Source organism: Schistocerca gregaria, chromosome X (genome assembly GCF_023897955.1).
Source record: "Schistocerca gregaria isolate iqSchGreg1 chromosome X, iqSchGreg1.2, whole genome shotgun sequence".
Taxonomy (NCBI): Eukaryota; Metazoa; Arthropoda; class Insecta; order Orthoptera; family Acrididae; genus Schistocerca; species Schistocerca gregaria.
The window spans coordinates 469,430,040-469,456,020 of NC_064931.1; the positions used below are offsets into that span (position 1 = coordinate 469,430,040).

Here is a 25,981-nt window from a genome sequence, read left to right on the forward strand (position 1 = left end):
ATCAATGGGGTACAACAAGAACTTAGTTCGTCCTAAGTGAGTAACATCCTTTAGTGTTAGCAGATACTCGTCGATATCAACACTAAACTGGAAGTACATGGAAATCAGGATGCAACTCTTCCATCCGGTTAAATTTTCCACATAGATTACGTGTTCTGAACAGTACTGTGATATTTTTTTTACCTGTAATGGCCTTTTTACGTATTACTATTTCTGCTATAGGATTTTGCCCTTGTGTGACTCTCAGGGCAGTTATTGGCAAACTGGGCATCTTTAATAACTTCGTATACGGTTCTTGGAGGCACAATGGATCTAACTGCAACTCATCTGCGACTCTTGTAGCATCATGCAATACGTTGACACTTCTCATGACATTAAGCTGCCCTATCTTTATCTCCATTAGGTATATATTCGACAGTCTTGTCCTACTCGTCTGTAATCCCATGGTACAAGACCATGCGTGATTACGAAGTGCTTGTACAGTGTATCTAAGGGGAATGATTCATTTCCTTTAGCAGAAACCTGCTTCAAAAACCTCTCTAGTTTTCCCACTTTTGTTGGCACGTTGTTCACTCTGAGATGTATTCTATCTCCAAAAACAGGTACAGGAAAAGTAATATACTTCCCTTCTGGATGTTTATACCTTACTTGACGTCTTAGAGATGTAGTAAGCTTCATCGGCTCTTCCAGTCTAGTGAGTTGCATAACGTCCTCTTTGCTTTCATAAATCTGTAGCGGATCTGTTCTGGTGTTTTGTTGTTTCCTTCTTTGTAGTAAGCGTTCGTTTCCTGTACGAACTGGCTCTGAGTGTATTATGTGTTTGTTATAGATTCACGTTCTGCATTGGCGAATCTTCTTTTACTTCTGTAACAGCACATTGTAATCCTCAGGATGTGTGCTGTCGCATTCTACGTACAACTGCCCAGTTTGTGTCACAAAATTCTGGTCGCTATTATCATATATCATCCCTACATCCGCCTCCCATCTTTCTTCTCTGTTATACCACATAGTTCTGAAATTTCGCCAGAAACTTCTTTTCCTGCCTTTTCGTAGGTGCACGACGTTCTACTTCGGTCTTTGTTTCTTGCTCTTTTTTATGGTACTTACTGCTCACTTTTTGTCAGAAATTCCTCGCTCTTATCCTCCTCGATGGTGAGCTATGTTTCTTACATAGGCGGCAATTGATGACGTCATTGGAGTCCTCCTTGCTTTTTTGTGTTATGAGATGCTATCCACAAACCGTAATAGTGTTGTCGTATGTTTGGGGTCTGGAGCGAAATCGACGTTCTACCTCATCCCAGAGATGTTCCAATGGGTTGACCTCAGGACTCTGAGGAGGTCAATCCATTTCAGGACTGCACGACTGTTATTGTCCACAGATCATTGCCTTACAGATGCTGCTTTATGGCAAGTTGCACTCTCGTGCTGAAACATCTCCAAACTGTTCCTCTACTGTTCACAGTACACAATGCTGTAAAATATCTTCATATCCTTCCACATTTAGCGTTTTCTTAAGAGCAGTAAGGGGACCACGTCCTAATCACCGATACCCCAACTTTTCTGGAGGAAAAATCTGTCCACAGTCCATAGGCTGGTTTGAACAAGACAGTGCTTCACTGAGTATGGTCCTAGTGCAGTTGGTATGCGATTGCCCCCCTCCGACAGCGAACTGTCTTACCCGCCAATCATAGGTGATACTGTAGTTTAACGTGGACGCCGAATCGCGGTGCGACACTCCTATACCAACGCTACCTCCTCCGCACTACGCATGATAGCAGGTATTTGCCAAGCCCAAGCCCTTCGATCAGGTTTCCACAGGGTACAGAGTGATTCACCACTCAAAATCACTCGTTTGCAGTCGTCCACTGTCCAGCGGCGTCGATTAAGACGGGGCGAATGCAGAAAAGTGTGGCTTATGAGGAGCTGCTGGACCGTTGTATCCCATTCTTTTTAACTCCCTAGACACAGTTATCGTGCCAGCTAGAATCCATATTGTGTGAAGATGGAAGGGATAGGGATTAAGCACGACCCTCCATCATCTGTCGTGTTACTAACATACCCGTGACGTTAGGTGCCCAAGGACATACTTCACGCCGATTTTCTAAGATTTCTGTGCCCAGTGCCCCTGTCCAGCATGATAATGAACTTAAGGTAATAGTTCGTGGTATCTAAAATACTCAACGAAGTGTCGATATATTTCTCGATCTGCGGCTTATTGTCAGCTGAAAACGTCTGGGAAGCGTTATGTCGTCTGTTCCATATTCAGCCACAGACCTATATTCTGACTGGCACGCAAATATACAAGGTGATGCTCGTCACAATTTTGGATCTCTAAGATCAGATGCTTCGGCCAATGGCTGCCTTTCCTACTCTCAAGTTTTCCGCCCTCTGTCCGACTTGGCTGTGGCGTCATTCAGACATCCTCTGATTATTATGATGTCCTCATATGATCCCAGACTGTATATGTTATTCGTAGATCTACAGCCTGTACGAATCTCAAAAGTACAAGTCATAGCAACATGCAACAATCAAACTGAAAATCCCAGTTCGAGTAATAAATTTTGCTGAACTGTTTGATGGTTATCTCCCCTTGTGAATGTAGAAATTTACATGTCCATGACTGTAGGTGTTCTCTAAGTGGTTGGTTGTTCACATTTACATATTCGTGCCTTTGCACTTGGTCCTCAAGACCGTCGTGCAACTGTTACGCTAGCATAAATCCTGTGTAAAGTCCTGAACAAACAAACAATGTTATTCAAAAATTACACACAGCATGAAGCGAGTGTGTTGTCGGCAGCCTTTCCTCTGGGATTAAAAAATGAGACATGCACTGCCTGACAAAACAGGGAAGCATCCAGCAGACGTGGTTGGATGTCGATTTTATGTCGTACAGGTACTCACAGTTGGCGGGAATGTAAATCATTAGGGCAGCAATTCTCTGTGACAGGTAGAACAGTCGCCATACTGCATTGATATTGTTAGCGTTTAATGCTGTTACTATGCCTGGTGGGGTATATGAAGGTTCTGACCAGCGTTATATATCGTCTGATCACTGCGAACGACATAGAGATGCCACGTACTCGTATGAGACAGCGTTATCAGCACTTGACAGAGTTTGAAAGGAGCCTCATTGTGGGTCTGCATTGCGCTGACAGGTACAATCGTGCAATATCCAGATTTGTGTCCCAGTCAGATGTGACAGATGTCCGACGTTTGACTCCTTGGGAATGTGAGGGCAAGCGTACTTGAAAAAGTCCTCAGTCGGAATACTTGCACAAGATCACAAACAGATGTAATAAAACTTTATGTTCGAAGTTTACTTGTTCAAATAAACAAACAGTCTACTGTTTCTGATGCAGTACAACACAAGAAAATAAACGTTCTTCAGTAATTGTTTTTAGTTATGTGAAGGAAAAGTTCGTCCCAAACAATCCTTCTTCAATGAAACGAAACGAAATGAAAAGTCTGTCTTCAAAACAAAGTACGTATTTAAGCTCTATCTCACTAGCAGCACTACTTGTTCTTGGCGCAGAACATCAAGGCTCGGAACGCAGGCCGCGGGAGCGCAGCCGTCCGGGTGGCGAAGGCGACATCCGACCCAAGGCGGTGTCCAAACGGTGATGGTACATCAGTCGCTGGCTGGCGAAGACGGAACTGGCTCTTGACGGCTCCACGTCGGCAGAAGTAATCATTTGGCGGAAGATTACAATTTTCCTATTGACTATCGAATTACGGAGTATGCAGCAATAGTTACGTGTTTAGAGCGACCTCTGTTGCTATCTTTCTGCACCCTCTGGCTGGTTACCTGGAGGCCTTCTGGAGACTGAGCCAGATACTGAGTAAACCAGCATCAACGCAGAATTTGAGCTAAGGATAACCCTTAAGTACAGAGTCGTCGATGACGTCGCTATCTGTGTGGTCGTCGTTGGGTCGAGATGTAGACGTCCGAGGCTCGCATACGTGGGAATGACTGGAGGTGATGCTGGCAATGTGAGGTCCTTAGGTCCTTGGTGTCAGCAGGAGACCCCACCATGTCCAGTGTACCTGGAACAGAGAATGGTATAAGAGGCTCTGGTCGAAGAAAGGAACCATGGCGGGGGCATACCTTTTGAGTTTCTTGTGGCATCGTGTGCCGTCTGGGAGAGTAACCAGGAGCATGACACTGCCAAGTAGACAGGAGATTGTTGTGGGAAGCCTTCAGGGCTCTCTACAGACAAGATTCATCACCCAGGCAGGGTCTTGGAGTGTGAACCTGTATCGACAAGGTGGGGTTTGTCCTGAGGGTGAAGGATGGTCATAAGATTGAAAATGTCAGCCATGCAGCGTCTCCACAGGTCAAGACCCACCTTGTGGGCGACTGAGCACAACATCCAAGGAATGCTGACGTCAGAGTTTGGACACTTCAGTTTTAAAAGTCTGATCAAAATGTTTGGGCACACGATTTGAATTGAGGTCAAAAGAGACAGTATCGTTCAAAGAAATACCATTGGAGGCACAAAAGGACGAAAAATCAGAGGATGTAAATTTTGGGCCATTGTCGGTTACAATGGTTTCTGGGAGTCCTTCCAGGGCAAAAATCTGTGTCAGAGCCATAACGGTCTGAGTAGCATAGGTAGAAGTCAGATGGGAGACAAATGGAAACCCTGTGCCAGCATCAATTGTAATGATCCATGAAGTCCGGCACAGGGTCTGACAAAGTCAGTGTGGAGGGAGGAGTAGGGGTGAGTGTTTTTGGCGAACCGAAGTATCGGTGCATTGAAGGGGCTTGCTTGCTATGACTTGTAGGTCAGGCTGTAACCAGGTTTGTGATGACGGCATCCATGCCCCACCAGTAGACATGTTGTGTGGCCTGTCACTTCATGAGGATGATCCCCCCAGTGGCCCTCATGTAGCAAGTGGAGAATGCAGTTGTGAAGGGCCCCAAGAATGACCATCCGAGTGCAACCATTGCCACCCGGTACCAGAACAATGCTGTCCCATGAGTAAAGCTCCTGTCGACGTGCCTAGAATGCCTGTATATCAAAGTATGTGAAGGTCATGTGTTTGGTCTTCCAGCCTGACTGGACATGCCGCAACACACCATGTAGGATGGGGTCGCTAGCCATGTGCCATTAGAGGATGTCCACATAGAGTCAAGCTGTGGGATGGCAGCTTCCGTGTCAGAGTCCAGGTGAAAGTGCACTTCAGGCTTTGCACCAAACATCGGATCTTACCCCACTAGTAACCTGGAAAGAAGATGCAGTTTAGCATGGTGCATGGTTGCTGAAACGTGATCTCGTAAGTGTAACTGGAAAGAAAGAGAGCCCATTGTTGCAGGTTGCAAACTGTGTTGGTAGGGATTAGAGCTGAAGACTTGAGGAGACACAGCGAGGGCTTAACATCCATGAGGTGAGTGAATGCCCAACCATAGACATAGCCACAAAGTTTCTTGATGCTGAAAATGATAGCTAAATCTTCCTTTTGGATTTGACTATAATTATGTTGGGCTGTATTTAGAGTCTCTGACACGAATACAATCGGGTGTTCCACACCATTGGCCACATGAGAATCTGTCGGCTCTACCCCATAGCTGGGTGCATTTGTGGCCAGGATGAAGGGTTGGGAGCAAACACGCGTCATCAAGCACATGGCCTGGAGGAGAGCCTGTTTCAGAGCCCAGAACGCCCTGCCACATTGCAGGGGCCACTGTCACTGAACATTCTTGCGAAGGAGGTGATGACAGCCAAATGTGGGATAAAATGCTGGTAGTTCGTCAGATGCCCCGACACCGACTTCAGTTGGGATATATCCTGAGGAACTAAGAATTTTTGAATAGCTTCCATGTCTTCAAGAATGGGACGAATACCTGAAGCACTGAGCACATGTCCAAGATATTCCACTTGTGGCACAAGAAAGTCAGACTTGTCTTTGTTACATTGGAGCCCTCCACGATCAGATACTGGGAACAAGATGTCAAGATTATGTGCTAGGACGACAGCAGATGTACCAGTCACTAATACGTCGTCCAGGTAGTTAGCAGTTCCTGGAACCTCACACAGAACGTTTTCAAGGTATCGCTGAAATATTGCCACTGCAATTGCAACACCATAAGGAAGCTGACTATATTAGAACAGGCAAAACGGCTTCTATGCCATCAACACTTCTCAGGAGGCTGCATCTAAAAGAGCCTGAGGTTATGTGTCACAAAGGTCAACTTTGGCGAACATTTTGCCCCTGCCTATTTTGCTCAAGATCTCTTCCATTTTTGGAATGGGTAGGAGTCAATGACAAAATGAGCATTCACTCTTGCTCACTTGGGCCTTGTTGGGTTTTTCAGTTATAACGGTGGGGTAACCCAACAGGTGTAAGGATGCCGTCGTCTTGCAAACATTGAAGTTCCTACTTCAGCTTGTCCCTGAGGGCGAATAGGATCATGCAAGCATTACAGAACTTAGGAATGGCAGTAGGGAGGAAGGTTATATGAGCCTCGAAACCTCAGACACCAGACAAGAGAACGGAGAATACAGCAGGATACTTAGCAAACAAGTCCGAAGTGTAGGAGCTGGCTGCCACCTGGCTCACTAGGAGGTTGTAATTGTGAATTTCTAATCCAACGACCTTGAAGAAGTCAAGACTAAGAAGACTGGAAACTCCAGAAGTGTTTACGAACAGAACACGGCCTGTGATTATGTGGTGCCGTACTGAATGTGGCCAGAGAAGGTGCCTGTGGCAGAAATGAGATTGTTACTGAAACTATAGAGCAGAATTGGGGCCCCAATTGCTTGATACGTCTGACAGTCAGTGACAGTGGCAGACAAGCCCACGTCAATTTGTAGTTAAACTGGGACACCATCCATCAACACCAGAAGAGACATGGACTTGTTCGAGTGGAGCATTAAGGATTGGACAAAACAAATGTTTGGCGATGCGACCTACCCACAGGGAACATCGCATTCGGGGGAATCTGGGGCTGTCCAGCCAACTGACGTGGCGTGGGAGGAGCCAGCTCGCTTGCACCTTGTGACCCAGTTTTCCGCATGCTGTACACTTCGCACGCCAGAAGCGACACTGTAGCCGTTGGTGGCTAATGAAACATTAAACACACAAGGGCAGTTAGTACAGGTGTACCCTCCATGTGACCTCCCCAGAGGGCATGTTAGGAAAGGAGTGTTCTCCTCAAGAGGGGTAGGAGGTGAACACCAACGCTGGATCCTGCAAAGTCGCGGACGAGTTCAGGGATTGCTCAAATGCCCAAATGATGGGTGGCAAGACTCTAGGGAAGGATCTTCTAGTTTTTGATGATTTTGGCGGAGACCCTCGTCAGGGAAATGTACTAGCACCATGCTCCGCACCAGTGAAGAGACACAGGAATGTCTGCTCTGAGAGTTTGTACACTGGAAGCTACAATTACGTGATAGTGCCTGCAGATGAGTGATTCGCTTTCGATAACACTCATTGGGCAGTTTGAAAGAACGAATATGCTTGTGGTACGCCGCTGACACATGAAACGAGAGCCAAAAGAATCCAAAACACTGGATTTCATCACTGTATTGGAAAGAAAGTCCACGTCAGACTCTGGATCAACTGATAGAGTGGCCGGCATTTGCCAGGAGATAGGCACACTGCTGTGTATCATCTGTTATTAAGTGAACGAGGAAATGTTGCTCTATCCTCACTATGTAACAGGACCAGGGTTCCACGTTGCGGTCGAACTCAGGGAACGGCGGTGGCGGCGACCAGAAGTTGAGGACTGAAGAGTGAATCTGGTCCAGGCGTCCCGCAAATGCCGCTGCTGACTGCGGGAGCGACGCGAGCCTTTACAGAAGCAGTTTGCTGGTGCGCTGCATGTGCTGCAGCAGATGGATGATGGGGTGAGTAATGTCTACCGGCTCGTCTCCAGATGCAATGACGAAAAAATTACACTAAAGCAGTACCTAGAAGAGTCGCGTGAAAGTTTTTGAAATATCTCGTCACCAACTGAAGTATCCCTCACTCGGAATATCCCATAAGTTCGTGTGAAGATGTAATTAAACTCTGTTTATTTGAACAAGTTAACTTCAAACAGAAAGAGTCTACTTTTTCTGGTGCATTACAACAAACGAAAATAAACGTTCTCCAACAATTCTTCTTAGTTATGTGAAGGAAAAGTTCGTCACAAACAATCCTCCTTCAACGAAACGAGAATAGATTATTGAGAGAGTAGGTTATGTTCCCTCGACCAATGAAATGCCTATCTTCAAAACAAAGTACGTACGCAGAGTTCTGTCTCATGAGCAGCACAACTTGTCCGCGCCGCGGAACACCATGGCTCGAAACGCAGGTCGTGGGAGCGCTGCCGTCAAGGTGGCGAAGGCGATATCCGATCCGAGGCGGTGTCCAGACGGTGATGGTACATCAGTCGCTGTATGATGAAAACGGAACTGGCTCTACCCGGCTCTGCGCGGACAGAAATACTCGTGCACCGGTAGGTTACAGTTTTCCTGCTGGCTATCGAAGCTACAGCGGATGCAGCAAGAGGTCTCACGTCTGGAGCGACCCCTGTTGCTATCTTCTGAGCCCTATGGCTGGTTACCGGGAGTTACTCTGGAGGCTGCCGGATATCGTGGGAACCAGCTTGAACGCAGGGGTTGAGCTGACCTGCTAAGTACAGATGCATAGCGGGTTGGCACCGTCGAAGGCAAAAATGACAGACACGCCTACAAACGCTGTCAAGGTTCCAGTCTACCACGTCTGACCACCACAAGACAGACACTCTGTATTGTGCACGAGCACATTATAAACGCCTTACATCGGCGCCTGCCATCCGACAAGTTATAAAGCCCCTCCAACATTCTGTGACAAGCTGCAGCCAGATTAGGAAATTACCGTCCCGTACCTAGGTTGCCGCTAATACCACAAAAAGGACGGTTACATTTGTAATGGTGCCGTGGCTGGGAAGCACGGTTGGTAGTGACTGCGGGAGATCTGGCAGCACATCGTACGTCACAGACATCCCGTGTCCTCACGTGTTACCTTTCATGTGACAGTATCGTGATGCCATTTTTCGACAGGACAATGGTTGTCCACACATGGCACGTGCCTCTATGAACTGTGTGCGTGATGTTGAGGTACTCCCTTGGTCAGCAAGATCCTCAGATATGCCCTCCATATTAGAGCATGTGTGGGACCAAGTTTGACGTCAACTCCATTTCAGAGATAGTATTCAGGAAATTAAGGACCATTTACAACATGTATGGACCAGGTTGATTCAGGAGATGATACGACGGCTTTATGACACCCTTTCCAACTGAATCAGTGCATGTATGCAGACCAGAGAGGGTGGAACGTTAAAATGATAATTTTGGTCATACTGCAAAGTTCTTTGTAAATTTGACTCAACTTTGTTATCACTGAAATAACACCGCATACCATCTCAGCCCTCGGAGTTTCATTTCATTTCCTTATCCTCTTCTGGGCGCTTCACTTTTTTTGTCAGGCAGTGCACAATAAATCACCAACATACTCTTACAATTCCATGTATTTTATTGTTCATTACATGAAGAAAATATGGCACATTGCCTGTTGCAGTAACATCAAATGACTGATAGAAGCACTGTCACTTCGAAACATATATACAGGGTTTTTCCAAAAGTTAATCAAATTTCACCTGGTTGTATCATCTACATGAATGAAGATAGAAATTTAAACTGAATTTCAACTCATGCATCGAAACTGAAAGTTTACATTGGCGCCAGTTTAACGTTTCTAGTTAATGATGTTGCTAGGAGGGATCTTTATGAGCTATCTAGCTCGCTCGCTCGTCCATTACCCAACGTGAATCAAATTGTAAGCAGCAACCAAAGGTGTTGTATGTTCTCCGTTTCAAGAGGTGCAGTTCAGTTATATTTGCACGATGTGATTTACGATACCTCATACCGCTTAAGAGCATAACCGGATCTCATATGGCACCACTGGCCTACAAGGTTGATGTAACTCACAGTACGAGACATTTTTGTGCTCGTGGTGGATTGTGAAGATTCTGTCTACATGCGTCATCGACCTAATAACTTTGTGCGAACTTAGACGCCCCATATCAACAGCAGTGAATGCAGTAACTCCAGGATTGCTGGAAAAAATATAGGATGAGCTTGACTATCGACTGGCTGCTTGTAGTGCATCCCTTGGAGGATACACTACACATTTGTGAAGGGTAAATAAAAGTTTTGATATAAAACATAATCGTAAAGAATACCCCAAAGTTGTATAAGGGATGATAAAAAAGTTTCCGTTTGAGGGCGTTGCTGCAGCTTATATGCAACGTAGCCCGACTGCGATGGGTGTACATAAGCAATGACATGTAGAACAGAGGATTAGTGTGGCATTCGTGTCTTTCCGACGTGCGTGCTGTAAATAGGAAAACGTAAACTATGGCGACGTTATTACCAAATACGTCCAAAAAGGACCAACGTGTTGTTATTCTTTCTTTGGCTGTCGAAGTACAAACACCGATAGACATCCATCTAAATAATAAGAATGTCTATTGGCCAGCATGTCTGTTGAAAACCACCGTTGTAGAATAGTGAGCCAAGGAACTCTGCTGCTTCATGACAACGAACATCCCCATATCGCAAATACCGTAACGCAGAAGTTACGACGACTCAGGTGGGAAACAATCGAGCACACGCCTTCCACTGGGGTATCAAATGTCATGGGAACGCTCCTAATATCGCGTCGGACCTCCTTTGGCCCAGGGTAGTGCAGCATCTTCACGTGGCACGGTCTCAACAAGTCCCTTGCAGAAATATTAAACCATTCTGCCTCTATACTAGTCCATAACTACGAAAGTGTTGCCCGTACAGAATTTTGTGCACGGACTGACCTCTCGAGTATGTCCCATAAATGTTCGATGGGATTCTTATCGGGCGATATGGGTCACCAAATCATTCGTTCGAATTGTCCAGAACGTTCTTCAACCCAGTCGCAAAGAGTTTTTCCCCGGTAACATGTCGAATTGTCATCCACAAATATCTAATCGTTGCTTTAGAACATAAAGTCCATGAATGGCTAAAAATGGCCTCGAAGTGGCCGAACATAGCCATTCCCAGTCAGTGATCCGTCCAGCTGGATCAGAAGACTCAGTACGTTCCATTTAAACACAGTCCACACGATTATGGTGCCACCACCAGTTTGCGCAGTACCTTGTTGACAACTTGGGTCAATGACTTCGTGGGGTCTGCGCCACACTTGAAACCTACTATCAGCTCTCACCAACTGAAATTAGGACACAACTGATTGGGCCACGGTTTTACAGTCGCCTGTGGTCCAACCGATATGTTCATGAGCCAAAGAGAGGAGCCGCAGGCGATGTCGTGATGTTAACAAAGGTACTCGCGTCGGTCGTCTACTGCCATTGTCCATTAACGCCAAATTTCCCCGCACTGTTCTAACCGATCAGTTCGTCGTACGTCCGACATTGATTTATCAGGTAATCCACGCAGTGTTGCTTGTCTGTTAGCACTGACAACTCTACGCAAACACTGCTTCTTTCGGTCGTTAAGTGAAGGTCGCCGGCCACTGCATTGTCCGTGTTGAGAGGTAACGCCTGAAATCTAGTATTCTATGCACACTCTTGACGCTTGGGATCTCGAAATACTGAATTCCCTGACGATTTAGAAACGGAATATTTCATGAGTCTAGCTCCAACTACCATTTCGCGCTCAAAGTCTGTTGATTTCCGTAGCGCGGTCATAATCACGTCTGAATCCTTTTCACGTGAATCACCTGAGTAAAAATGACAACTCCTCCAATGCACTGCCCTTTAATACCTGGTGCATGATATACTATCGCCAACTGTATAAGAGCATATCACTACCCCATCACATTTGTCAACTCAATGCATAGTCTTGATCTCTCCACATGTGGTTATCACGCCTTTGGTCCCTTAAAAAACGCTTTGAATGGATGATGATTCCTGTCCGACTAGGACGCGCAGCAGGGACTTACGAACCTCTTCACGGAGCAGGACACGATGTTTCACCAAACGCGTGTCTTCAACCTGGTGCGTCGGTGCGATGATAGCCGCAATGCTCACGGAAAATTTGCCTGAACGGCATACCGATTCTGGAATATGTGAACTTCGAACGGAAACTTTTTGATCACCCAATAAATGTTCTTGCTAATACATGTGAGAAAAATATAACTGGTCCGGAAAATACATATAAGACTGGCATGGAAGTGATCTCTGTTAATGAACAAGAGGAGAGCCTATTTAAGAGAATGCTGGAAACTATGATTTCGATGCACCAGTCGGTTGCTGTCACATATTTGCGCATGCGTATCTGCCACACGTTCCGTACCGAATTCTTCGCAATGTCATTACGTTTCAGTGAGTGAGTGGAGCAGCCGTGTTTAGTGACCAGTTGAATGCAACACAAAATCGTGCTCGCGACAAAACAGCCCGTGTTCACTGTCTAGTGCTAGACAAAGCACAGATCATGGGAAACGTGTGTGGAAGTGTTTGCGCTAGACTTTAAGACTGGAAGTGCTTTTGGCAAATCTCTAGTATACTCTGAAATCCAAAAATTAGTGACAAGATGGTGCGAAACGGGCTTTAAAGAAAATAACAAGCGTAAGAATCCGAAAAGAGATCGAAAATCAGAAAACGTTGCTCGAGTGAAGGAAAGCCTGGAGCAAAATCCGTCGATTACTCAACGATATTTGTCTCTGCAAGTTATAATTAAAGAGGTTGACGTGCCGAAGCATGAGACATCAGTACCCCTCACAGATTTACTCTTGCGCAAAAAAGCGTCCAGACGAACCTTCGCGTGTTGAGTTCTGCCAGTGTTTTCCTACTGAAGTGAAATCAAAAATTTTAGGTGCTCAGTTTTTCATTTCTTCAGATTCAGCATGGTTCTGTGTGTCAGGGTATATGAACTCACAGAATATGCCCCATTATCCATCAAAAAATCTCTATCAGTACTTTGAAAAGCCACTGTATAATCTCAAGATTGATGTATGGTGCGCAATGTCTGGTGTCCGCATCGTAACGCGAGTCTTTCACAAGATTTTTAATACTAGCCGGTATTTCCAGAAACTGTTTAATCTATATGTGGTTCAGCTCACAGAAGATGAGCGACTGCCGGCCGCTGTGACCGAGCGGTTCTACGCGCTTCAGTACGGAACCGCGCTGCTGCTGCGGTCGCAGGCTCGAATCCTGCCCCGGGCATGGATGTGTGTGATGTCCTTAGGTTAGTTAGGTTTATACAGGGTGTTACAAAAGGTACGGCCAAACTTTCAGGAAACATTCCTCACACACAAATAAAGAAAACATGTTATGTTGACATGTGGCCGGAAACGCTTAATTTCCATGTTAGAGCTCACTTTAGTTTCCTCAGCATGTACTGTACTTCCTCGATTCACCGCCAGTTGACCCAATTGAAGGAAGGTAATGTTGACTTCGGTGCTTGTGTTGACATGCGACACATTGCTCTACAGTACTAGCATGAAAAACATCAGTACGTAGCATCAACAGGTTAGTCTTCATCACGAACGTGGTTTTGCAGTCAGTGCAATGTTTACAAATGCGGAGTTGGCAGATGCCCATTTGATGTATGGATTAGCACGGGGCAATAGCCGTGGCGCGGTACGTTTGTATCGAGACAGATTTCCAGAACGAAGGTGTACCGACAGGAAGACGTTCGAAGCAATTGATCGGCGTCTTAAGGAGCACGGAACATTCCAGCCTATGACTCGCGACTGGGGAAGACCTAGAACGACGAGGACACCTGCAATGGACGAGGAAATTCTTCTTGCAGTTGACGATAACCCTAATGTCAGCGTCAGAGAAGTTGCTACTGAACAAGGTAACGTTGACCACGTCACTGTATGGACAGTGCTACGGGAAAACCAGTTGCTTCCGTACCATGTACAGTGTGTGCAGGCACTATCAGCAGCTGACTGGCCTCCACGAGTACACTTCTGCGAATGGTTCATCCAACAATGTGTCAATCCTCATTTCAGTGCAAATTTTATCTTCCAACGCGATCAAATTGTACATTTTCACAATCATCATGTGTGGGCTGACGAGAATCCGCACGCAATTGTGCAATCACGTCATCAACACAGATTTTCTGTGAACGTTTGGGCAGGCATTGTTGGTGATGTCTTGATTGGGCCCCATGTTCTTCCACCTACGCTCAATGGAGCACGTTATCATGATTTCATACGGGATACTCTACCTGTGCTGCTAGGACATGTGCCTTTACAAGTACGACACAACATGTGGTTCATGCATGATGGAGCTCCTGCACATTTCAGTCGAAGTGCTCGTACGCTTCTCAGCAACAGATTCGGCGACCGATGGATTGGTAGAGGCGACCATTCCATGGTCTCCACGCTCTCCTGACGTCAACCGTCTTGACTTTCATTTATGGGGGCATTTGAAAGCTCTTGTCTACGCAACCCATGTACCAAATGTAGAAACTCTTCGTGCTTGTATTGTGGACGGCTGTGATTTAATACGCCATTCTCCAGGGCTGCATCAGCGCATCAGGGATTCCATGCGGCGGAGGGTGGATGCATGTTTCCTCGCTAACGGAAGACATTTTGAACATATCCTGTAACAAAGTGTTTGAAGTCACGCTGGTATGTTCTGTTGCTGTGTGTTTCCATTCCATGATTAATGTGATTTGAAGAGAAGTAATAAAATGAGCTCTAACATGTCCACATAACATATTTTCTTTCTTTGTGGTTGAGGCATGTTTCCTGAAAGTTATGCCGTACCTTTTTGTAACACCCTGTATAGCTCTAAGTCTAGGGAACTGATGACCTTAGATGTTAAGTCCCATAGTGCTTAGAGCCATCTGAACTATTTTTTTGATGAACGACTGTATGGGTTTCTTCAGTAAGATGGCACAACTGCACACGCCGCATTAACAACCATGTCAAGTGTGCATGACGTGTTCGGTGAGAAGAGGGCAATCAGCAGAGGTAATGGAGTCTCTTGGCCTACTTGATCTCCTGACCGCTCTCCCTGTGGCTTTTACTTGTAGGGAAAATTGAAAGGTCAAGTGTACTCAAATAAACTTTACACTTAGGAAGAACTACAGCAGACCAAGGAATACGCTATTGCTACTATCCTTCAAGCAGTGCTGCTACGCGTTTCTTACAGTCTAATACGCTGACGAGCCAAAGAAACTGGTACACCTACCTAATGTCGTATAGGACCCCCGCGAGCATGCAAAAGTGCCGCAACACCGCGTGGTATGGAATCGACTAATGTCTGAAGTAGTGCTGGAGGGAACTGGCACAGTGAATCCTACAGGGCTGTCCGTAAATCCGTAAGACTACGAGCGAGTCGAAATCTCTTCTGAGCAGCACGTTGCAAGGCATGCCAGATATGCTCCATAACGTTCACGTCTGGGGAGTTTGATGGCCAGCGGAACTGTTTAAACTCAGAAGAGCGTTCCTGGGATCACTCTGAAGCAATTGTGGGCGTATGGAGTGTCGCGCTGTCCTGCTGGAAATGCCCATGTCCGTCAGAATGGATAATGGACATGAACGGATGCAGGTGATCAGACAGGATGCTTACGTACGTGTCATCTGTCAGATTCGTTCCTAGACGTATCAGGGGTCCCATATCACACCAACTGCACACGCCAAAGACCATTACAGAGCCTCCACCATCTTGAACAGTCCCTGCTCGCATGCAAGGTCCATGAATTCATGAGGTTGTGTCCAAACCCACACGTCCATCCGCTCGATACAATTTGAAACGAGACTCGTCCGACCAGGTAACATATTTCCAGTCATCAACAGTCCAATGTCAGTGTTGACGGACCCAGGCGAGGCGTAAAGCGTTGTGTCATGCAGTCATCAAATATACAGGAGTAGGCCTTCGGCTCCGAAAGCCCATATCGATAATGTTTCGTTGAATGGTTCGAACGCTGACACTAGTTGAAGGCCCAACACTGAAATCCGGAGCAATTTGCGGAAGGGTTGCACTTCTATTACATTGAACGATTCTCTTTAGTCGTCATTGGTCACGCCTTCTTGCAGAATCTTTTTCCGGCCGCAGCGATGTCGGAAATTTGATATTTTACCGGATTCCTGATATTCATGGTACACTCGTGAAATGGTCTTACGGAAAAATCCACACTTCATCGCTACATCGGAAATTATGTGTCCCATCGTTCGTGCGCCGACTATAAGACCACATTCAGATTCACTTAAATCTTGAAAACTTGCCATTGTAGCAGCAGTAACCGATCTAATAACTGCGCCAGACACATGTCTTATATAGGTGTTGCCGACCGCAGCGCCGTATTTTGCCTGTTTACGTATCTCTGTATTTGAATAGGCATTCCTATACCAGATTCTTTGGCGCTTCAGTGTATTTCCAGCGTCTTCTGTGATGTTCATTGACAAGAGTCAGTCCAGCGTCAGTCTTACTGCAAATATTTTCCGGGCCAGTTTTATTTTGCGCGCCCTGAGGAAGACACGTCCTCGTAAAATTGGATGTTTCTTGATAAATAAGAACTTTGTAATCCCTTGCAAAGGGGACCCGAAGTTTGTATCTTCATTGGTGTAGGCTGCAGAAGCTAATATAGTCTTGTTAAGTAAACTGAATATTTTTGAAACACCTTGAATTGTTCGAAGCATTCCAGGCGTGAGACTAGACAGATATCTGGAATAATGTTGAAAACAACAATTTGCGGTATGAAAATTACTTCCAAAATGGTTAGTGAACAACATAGAGCAATACTGCGCCTTGAAGCCCAAAGTTTCATAAGAGTCGAATCGAACTTCCTTCTCCAAAACGAGAGGATTTGCTTGAGAGTCCTCCATACCAGAGATGTGTTGTACAGAGATCGGAAAGAAAAATATATCATGCAGTGAAAATTAAATGTTTGCGTGTTATGTATTTTGCGAAGTACAAAGTCAAGTGAACGAAGAGGAAAACTTTGCCAGAGGCTTGAATACAAAGGGGATAGCAAGTAAATGAATGTAGATGACAAGCGCGTAAATGAGTATAATCATTTGAACATCGAATTATAGTATGTCAGATAAGGGTGTGACGCCATAGATGCTAAGAAGTGCTAACAACTTACGCAAGGTCTCAAAGTGCTACGAACCTACAGCTAAGAACGAATAAAAAATAAGCCATATATGTTATTACCAATAGAAAATTTAGGAAACAACAGCTAATTTTGCGAAAAATATTTATGGGTGAGTCAAATGTGTGACCACCGGCTCTGCATTCATGATTTCCGTAGATGGAACCATGCGTCTTTATGGACGTTATTAATGTGAGCCTAAGTGATGGTTTAGACAGAATGAAAATAAAAACAATGATCGCTAACCCAATGTTATGTGAGCACCAATATGATACCAATGCAAAGGATGGAAACATATAAAAAATTAAGATTAGACAAACTTCGTTACAGGTATAACGGCAATATTAAAAGCTATTTGTGTAAATAAAACAACAATAGATCCATCGGATGAGTTAAGTAAAAGACAGCAAGAAACGAAATTTAAACAGCGTAGCAATAAACAAAAAACTGAAAGTAACACTACATTTCAAATAATTTTACAACAATGATACTTCACTATTCTTACGGAGACTGAAACTGACATTCAGAGTAACGAACGGATTGAACCACGTAACCTTTCAGGAAGATAGTGAACAGCTGAACAAAAAAAATGCTTTTTCACTTTTAGTCGTTACAGTGACTGTATGGATATTAAACTACAGTGCAAAGCGAAAAAGCAATGGCACAAGCCGTACAAAGGAATTTTTCGCCTGCAATTCAGAGTGAAAGTCGCATTTTCGCAACTCAGATTTGTAAATGACAATAATGTCCTGTAATGTAGAATGAAAATTGATGTACAAAAACATACCTTGGTTTCGGTTTCATTATGTACTAATTTTTAATATGTATTAATAATGGCAATAAAATGGGACAGAATACACGTTGAAGGAAGATGAATAAATTGCATAAGGATGTCATACCTTCCAGGAGAATCTAAGATTTGCTCCGTGATGTTAAAGATTTAACGCCAGCTTCCCGCTGGACAAAAGTCATTAAAAATCCAAATGCTTTATCTCGACTTCATCAATGTCACATCCCAATATTCGACTTCCTTTAATACTGAAATAAATTAAAGGTTATAGTATGAGAAATGAATTGCACTGATCGCTAGAATATCGATCTCAGTCTTACTACTGATGATTATGAGCACAAATACTTGCAGAAAAACAAAATACATGGAATTGACGTTACTTAGATAGTGTCAGAGAGGAATATGCGTCAGTTGACGGAATCAGATTCAGCATTACCATCATGATTTATGGAAGGCTGTCAGACAGCAAAAACTTACAGGAGATTTTGACATAAAAATTTAAATTTGAGCTTGTTATAAATCCGATTAACTACATTTTTTAAAAATTTCTAAAAAATACTGTTTTTCCATTTAAAAATGTGTTTTTGTTAGCCTCTGCGGAGCCAGTAGTGGATTAGAAGAGGAACCGTGCCTCATACCATGCCCTGTAGACTGTGCGCTGACGGAGTGGAGTGCCTGGGAAGAATGTACGACCCTCTGCGGACCAGGTCTTCACAATAGGACCAGGAAAGTAAGTTGCGCTTTTAACAGCAACTAGTAACACAATTTGACATTGGTGTATGCGTGCTGTTTACCAGCTGGCAAATGCATGCACATACAGGTGCTATATATTCCCTAGTAAAATAATAATATGGAATCTGAGGCACCTCACCTCTCTTGAGCGCCTAGTATTAATAACGAGTTTGTTTGTAGGTCGTTTACTGTGTGCGAGTGCCAAGAAAAATACAAAGGCCAAAATAACTTCACTCACTAAAGTTGCTTACAGCTAGTTTCTGAGACAAATTTATAGAAAGGGACCTAGGGGCGTCTTAATGGTTGTAAGTGTTTTAATCCGTAAGTAGGAATTGTTTCCCTGAGACTAAGATGTTAACGATATTCAACTATTGTTACTGAAACTATAGCGTCGGATGGTGTCACTGAAACTTTTCGATATTTCGACAAAGGTTTTATAAAGTTATTTGGCACTAACACTTATTTTATTTAAACGTGGTAGCAAACTACATGCACCATGACTTGAAATACTGGACCAAAGGAATTTCAATTTATATCTCCGAGTTCTGTTTGATTATCTGTATATTGTGCCAAAGTACGGGTTTCACGTGTAATTTTCGTGAACAGAAAAGTCGAAGTTGTTTCATTTCAGTTCAGAACAACTAATACAGGGCACAATGAAAGTTGCTCAAGTGAAGCTGATTTGTTACATCAACGAACGTCGAACTTTTAGTAAAGTTGTACACCATATTTCACACGTCCACAGTCATGGTACCGAAAGGAAGAGGAAAATTTTAAGCGTTTTTGCTATAGTTATTCAGCAGATAGCTACAGCCAAATCAACGTGTTTACTAATATGAATGTTATTTATTTGTCTCATAGCAAACAATGTTCAAGGCCACAAGGAATAAATTTGTTCCACTATACCAATTTGACACGCAATTTCGCAATCAGCATGAAGTAAGATTTGAAATAAGAGGATATGTAATGAATCACGATAACTATGATCCATACCAATCAATATACTGTACCTTAGCAGTTATCACTGGATTAAAGGTACCGTATGGTATCACACAGTTTCAAAATAATTGATCAGATGTCGCCTGGTTACAAGGAGAGGGGCCTGTCCTCTGACTGTGCGATCCATATTAACAACATTTTGTGAAGACATACTGTTTACACTTTCTGCATCATCGTCACAAAGCTGGACCACTGCAGAATGTGTGTTTAAAGTTTTGAAAATGTCATAATGTAGATCTGTACCAGTAGGCTCAAGTTAAGGATATGTTTTCCTATAAATTGCGACTGATGAGACTCCCAAAACGCAAAAAAGACAAAACTGAACAAACACCACATCTGTACAATTAAAAAACAACGTAGTCTCTCCGAAGGGATAATTAACGTATTAAGCAAGCAAAGACCCCAAAATTATTGAAGGGGACTCGATTAAAGAAGCGAAAGAAAAAAAAAGCGTGAGTAGCAGACGACTGCAACGTAAGACATGCGCTTTGATCTCTGTTTCACACAGCACCATGATGGCGTAGCAGTAAATATTTTACACTCGCCATTGGAAGTTGTGCAGCTTGCGTGGCTCTCCGTTCCGGTAATAGCTATTTCGTTGTCCTGGCAGCGTCTCGTAGCACATACGCCCCATGCTGTCATGCAGCATACATGCCCTCTCAGTTAATTCAATGACAGAAACACGATATTACTGCAGTGCCCGGAACGGACGAGAAGTGTGTCAGAATTGAAACACTGATCAGAAATGGCCAAATGAATCGGAATTCAGATGACGTATTGGAAAGTGTAATAGCAATAAATGGTGGAAATGGTGGAGAAATGATGTACACGTAGGTCCAGCGCCGTCTTCTCTTGTGTGACCGTGAAGGTCAGTACTGCACTGAGCTGACACAATGAAGAGTCATCAAACGAAGTAGGAACGTGAGAGGAAGATCCAATAGGCTTCGTTGACGTGGAAGGAAGCAATATTAGTGAGCGACAGAGGACAGTAATTGATCTGCAGTCGACGGTTTTGCGATACCGAAACATTCTGACTCAATCGGGACATCCTTCTGCGACAGTGATGCGTTGTGGAACCAATGGATAGAAGAGGATTCACCTAAGAAACAGTGGAGCACTGCACCACGGAATATAAACCTCGGGACGGCCTTTCGATCCGCATGGTTGTCGTAGGTAGTACGTCTTTGTCCACAATGTTGGCTCGACACCCAGTGAGTGTAGTCCTGTTAGCGTCGTCAGTCCTCTGCCACCTGCTGCAGGTCATACTGTTCCATTGCCTTGTCTTTCATTGTCAAGAAACCACAGTGAGTTCAGTCTGCAATGACAATGCGAATGGCATTGTTGGCAGGTTAAGTGGTAAACTGTAGTGACTTGACACCAGTTCTGCTTCAACCCGACCTGGCGTTAAGCTGTATATAAGGAAGATTTATAAACGCAGGAAGAATTCATCAACGTCGTAAAAGTATTTTCTTTCAGAATTAACCAACAGTGAGAATTTGGTGGTTTCAAACAGGGCGTGACTGTAGTGGTTGACATTCCGCTAGAGAGGTTTGATTAGAGGTCCACTATTAGTGCCAGCATCGCCAAATGAAGCCAGGAAAATACTATACCCACTCATTGGTATTATTGATGTAAAGAAAAGTCTGGCAGAGATCGTAGAACTTTTAACCAAGTGAACGGTTCAGTCGTGAGACATCCTTATAACGACTCCCGTTGCATGTCGGACACCGAAGTCAGTGGCAGACTTGCATAATGAAAGTGGCAGACTTGGTTTCTACGGGGCTCCTGCTGTAGAGAAGCTACTGGTCTCATCAGCAGATGCGCAACGTCACTCAGATTGATGCAAACAACGCCGTCTTTCTTCTGTAGAGCAGTGGAACAAAGTATGGTGGAGAAACGAGTCACGGAAAGGATTTGATACTCAAAAGCAGGTGGACGCCTCTGGACCTGCTGGATGACTGACACTCTGTATTTTCCTGAGTTTACTCTTATTTGCCGGAGTGTGTTGCAGCTAAGAGGAATGCAGTGACTCAAGGACATTACTGAAAATCTGTGTCAGAATATCTCAGCTTGTATACCGCAGACTACAAGCTCGTCGAGCAGGTGCTAAATTACCTCACTGTGTACCTGCCTCCCGCCGTTGAAGTAATACTCATTATCCGGCAACATTAGCGAAGTTCGACCATCATCTACCAACCTAAAAGTCATTAATTACATGTTTCACAAATTCAAGGTAACCGCGTTAAACCACGTGTTTAATGCCAACCCGTGTTTCAAAGTATAGAACCCTTTTCCTTCTCATTCACAACTCCCGCTCACAGTTATTACTGAAACAACGTACTACTAACACAAATCCTGACAAATCTTCACAACGTTGTTTCCATATTTTATGCTGATTTTCTGCTTATAAATATTCCAATTTGCCATTTTCGTACTTCACTCGTATTAGTCACGTATTTAACGAACCACAGATTCCTCTGACTTTCAGAACCCATATCGGTAACGTGTGTCATGTAAGCCACTAATGAAATTGTCTGATACCAGTTTAGTTGCGTCTCGTTTCCTAGTTCACACTCCGGAAATACTTTTACAAACACGTATTTTAAATAAAGGGATCTAATTGATTTTACAGTTATTTGCGTAAGCAAATCATGACTAGATATTTCACTTGCCATTTATCATCCACTAATATCTTATGCGCAATATTCAGTAGTTAACCATTCTATTAACCCAAATGTAGCGCTAAGTTAAATGGCGGCAATGCTCATATTGATCCATCCCTAAATATATGAAGATAACATTCGATATCATATATATTTTGCTCTTGCATTCATAATTTTACATTCCTACATCCTCTAAGATGTTCACTGATTCTAGAAGTATCACGTCCTCTTGTATTACCGTAATTGATCTTTAATCTTTCAGGTTGTCTGTGCAATTATTGTTTCCCCGTGTTTGTTCCACCTCTCTTCTTCCACAACACTGGATGCCGAAGAGTCTGACCATAACTTTCCTTTCATAAGAAGTTCACTACATGCTTTCATTTTTTTGTGTTTCATGTGTGCTTAACAGCAACTCTTCATCTAAACTGCTGATAGATCTTCCTGGGTCTAAAAAATCGTTTAAAACTTGTTAAGACTAAACACTCCGAATATACTCCTTCACTTTTAATCAGTTTCTTCCGAATATGCATCTTTTTTTTTTCTCTTGTTAGTTGGCTGATTTTCTGCATACAGAACAAAAACTATTTTTTATTTGATAAAGATTTTTAACATAACACCTTCACATGTTTAGTACATGTTAAGTAATTTATCATCACACACACACACACACGTCTTCCACGCAGACTATTCTTCACTAAGTGTATATTATTTTACGGCTCTCATTCTGACTTTATAGCTTACGCTATAATATAAGCAGTTTCGTGGTGTATGTTGTATGTTTCATCAGCCTCTCTTTGTTGAGTTATTATTAACTGCTCAATTTAGTCTGTATACTTATTTGCCATTCATTTCAACAACAAATTTAGTTCCAAAATTCTTGTTGCTTGTTTTATGTTGCAGTTGCCTGTCAAATATCTCTTTCGTCCTTCCACCTCAGTCATGGATACGCACATCACATCGAAGCTTATAATATTAGCACTTCAAATGAATAATAACTTTATTTTCCTCCCTTTTCGACGCATTTATTTGTACACTGTCCATCTGGCTAAAGGATTAGATTAACACAGTACCATTTAATGTGGAATACAGTGATCAAGAGACTGAATGACCAAATTTCCTTCATGTAAATTTTCCCTGTTGGCCTCTGGGGCCTTGCGCCACTTATTATTGAAAATTCCTCTACCATCACAAGAGTAACAACAGCGCTCCAGTAATGTCCAATCACATTGCCGTTTTCTTATCATGAGGCCTTTCGGGTATTGGAGAGCGAGTCAATCACCAAAGGCTTAGGAATAGAAAGTTTGGTCCAACTGTTGCTCATAAGCAGTACATCGTAGTGACAAAAAGTGGATGCCATCTCAGTTTCTGTATTCGATTAACACCAGTGGATGCAGCTAAAGAGCTTTCAAGGAGTACTGAACCTCGTTATAACATGTGATATTCTGAACGCAGGAGAACGTTCGTGGAACTGAAGGTAGTACTGCCTACGGACAAATTTCTACAGGGAGGCGTCAGAAGTTAGTCCGTTTGTCAGCGAGATATATGAACTATTCTGTTGTTCCGCACATCAGTCACATGCCAGAGATTTTAAAGACATTCTTGTGGCTTATACGATATCGTCCAACGAGTGGCAGACGGGTGGTATGCGCAGTAGGCGACTGCTCATCTCCCGTACCACACGTTCTGGCACTGCTGAGTTCAAGACGTCAGTCTGCGCTGAGCTGCAGGCACATAAACGTGACCACCTCAACTGATTCTCCCGTCAACTGCCGATTGCGAAGCGTTATTCGTTTCATACCAACAAAAGGGAATACTGCAGACGAAAATTCATCGAAGAATAAGCTGAGTATACAGAGAGAACTTCGTGAGTAATAGTGTTGTGCTTGAATGGTGTCGAATATTTAAAGATGGCCGAACTGAAGTGCATGATTGAAGACGTCAAGGACGCAAGCCCGTCGCAAAAGACGACCTTGTTCAACGAGTCGACGAAGTGTTCGAACCGATGAAGTGGGTACAGAAAACAGTAGGTTCACCGTATGTGCGTTGTCTATGGAATTTCCGGACATTTCAGGATCTTCTCTGTACTCTGTCGTCACGGAATACTTAGGCTAGAAAACACTTTGCGCTCACTAGGTCTCAAAAATGTTGTCGAATACCCATGAAACTCGCCGAATGGCTTCAGCTTTTAATATCCCTAGCCATTATGTCGATGAAGGAAACGATTTTTTGAAATCAATTTGACACCTGAGGTGAGAACTTGGCATGGTACAACATGCCAAAACAAAATGACAGCCATAACAATGGAAGTACGTAGTTTCACCAAACAAACAAACAAAAATTCAAACAAACTTTTACAACCGAAAAATTATGGCTACCATACTTTGGGACCAAAAAAGTGTGAAGTTTGTGGAATTAATGAGTCTGGGGACCACGATTAATGTAAACTTAATTACATTCGAAATAGAAGAAGAGGTATGCTGAGAAGAGGTATGCTGACTTCTAGAATTGCACTGACCCATGACAACACCCATCTTCATGTGTTGTTGTAGCCGAACGGTTCCTTGAGCAGTTTCAATGGAACATCTTCGATTAACCTGCCATAGACTCATGACCTAGTGTCGAGTGACTTCTGTCTTCCACCTAAAATGAAGAAGGGACTTGGAGGATAGCTCTTCCAAACTCACCAGGAGCTTGAAGACAACTTCAAGACTTTAAACTCATGGGCAGCAACATTTTTATGAAATGAGTATCGGAAAGCTTGTCCACAGGTACGAAGAACGCCTCAATCATTTCAATGATTATACCAAACTCTAAGCATACGTGAACGTAACTTTCAGGAATTGAATAACTGTGTTATACACTTGTGATTTCTTTATGGCCTACCAGAGGTTGTTCATCAGACCCTGTGCTCAGTTCAGTACTACACAGAGAATGAGCTGCCAGAACGCCTTTGATGGTAGAGACAGCCATAAATGTAAAAGGTTGGCCTCTTCTGTGATGGTACATTTCATGTAATGGGTTCATGGATAAATGTATACTGCAACTACAAGTGGTTGTCTGGATACTTCTAATCATCAACTGTATGTAAGTGCTTCAAAATATAAGGAGAATGCAGTTCATCAAGCATGTCACTAAGGAAGAAAAGCTATAAAACATAAATATTAAAACTGTTCAAGTGAAGAAAGAGTCACCAAGCAACGGGATTGCTAATACGTGCGAATTAAAGCTTACCATTCGACGAAAACATCAAAATGTGTGGAGCATAATTCTAAAGTACGAAGAATCTCAAATAATCATAACTTAGCTTATGGCTGCATAAAGAAATAACAGTGCCAGCTACCAGAATAGGTTTGGTATGATCACAACAAATGGTTTAAAACACGGACTGAAGAGAATACAAAAGTCATATCCTCACCAGCTGACAAAGTTCAATGTAAGTCTTATTCCTCTAGACTTCAATTACATTAAATTAATGACAGTTATAGTTCATTAACCAGCTTTAATGACTAACTTGTCTTCTTTCAGAGCTAAACAGGAAACGGTGACAAGAAGTGCATTTCCCTGAAGAACAGTGCTAAACAGTGACGGAGTATATTTACCTGAAGAACGTAAATGAATCTGCTGTAGTGTCAGGGACTCTGTAAGAAGTACGCCAGAAGAGGAGAGAATATAGTTTGCGAAAAAATACAATAATACAGTAGCTTAAAAAAAATTCAGAAACATTT

The 25,981-nt window shown here is 43.5% G+C and overlaps 1 protein-coding gene across 10 annotated transcripts in view; it reads left to right on the top strand.

Annotated features, from left to right (window-relative positions):
* Positions 1-25,981, top strand: part of LOC126297914 (thrombospondin type-1 domain-containing protein 7A-like) — a 1,219,654-nt gene that overhangs the window by 1,059,410 nt on the left and 134,263 nt on the right. For all 10 annotated transcript variants that reach the window (XM_049989225.1, XM_049989222.1, XM_049989223.1 and 7 more), the window contains one exon: positions 18,454-18,592. In XM_049989225.1, the coding sequence (XP_049845182.1) occupies positions 18,454-18,592 (139 nt within the window). The remainder of the gene's footprint in view (positions 1-18,453; positions 18,593-25,981) is intronic.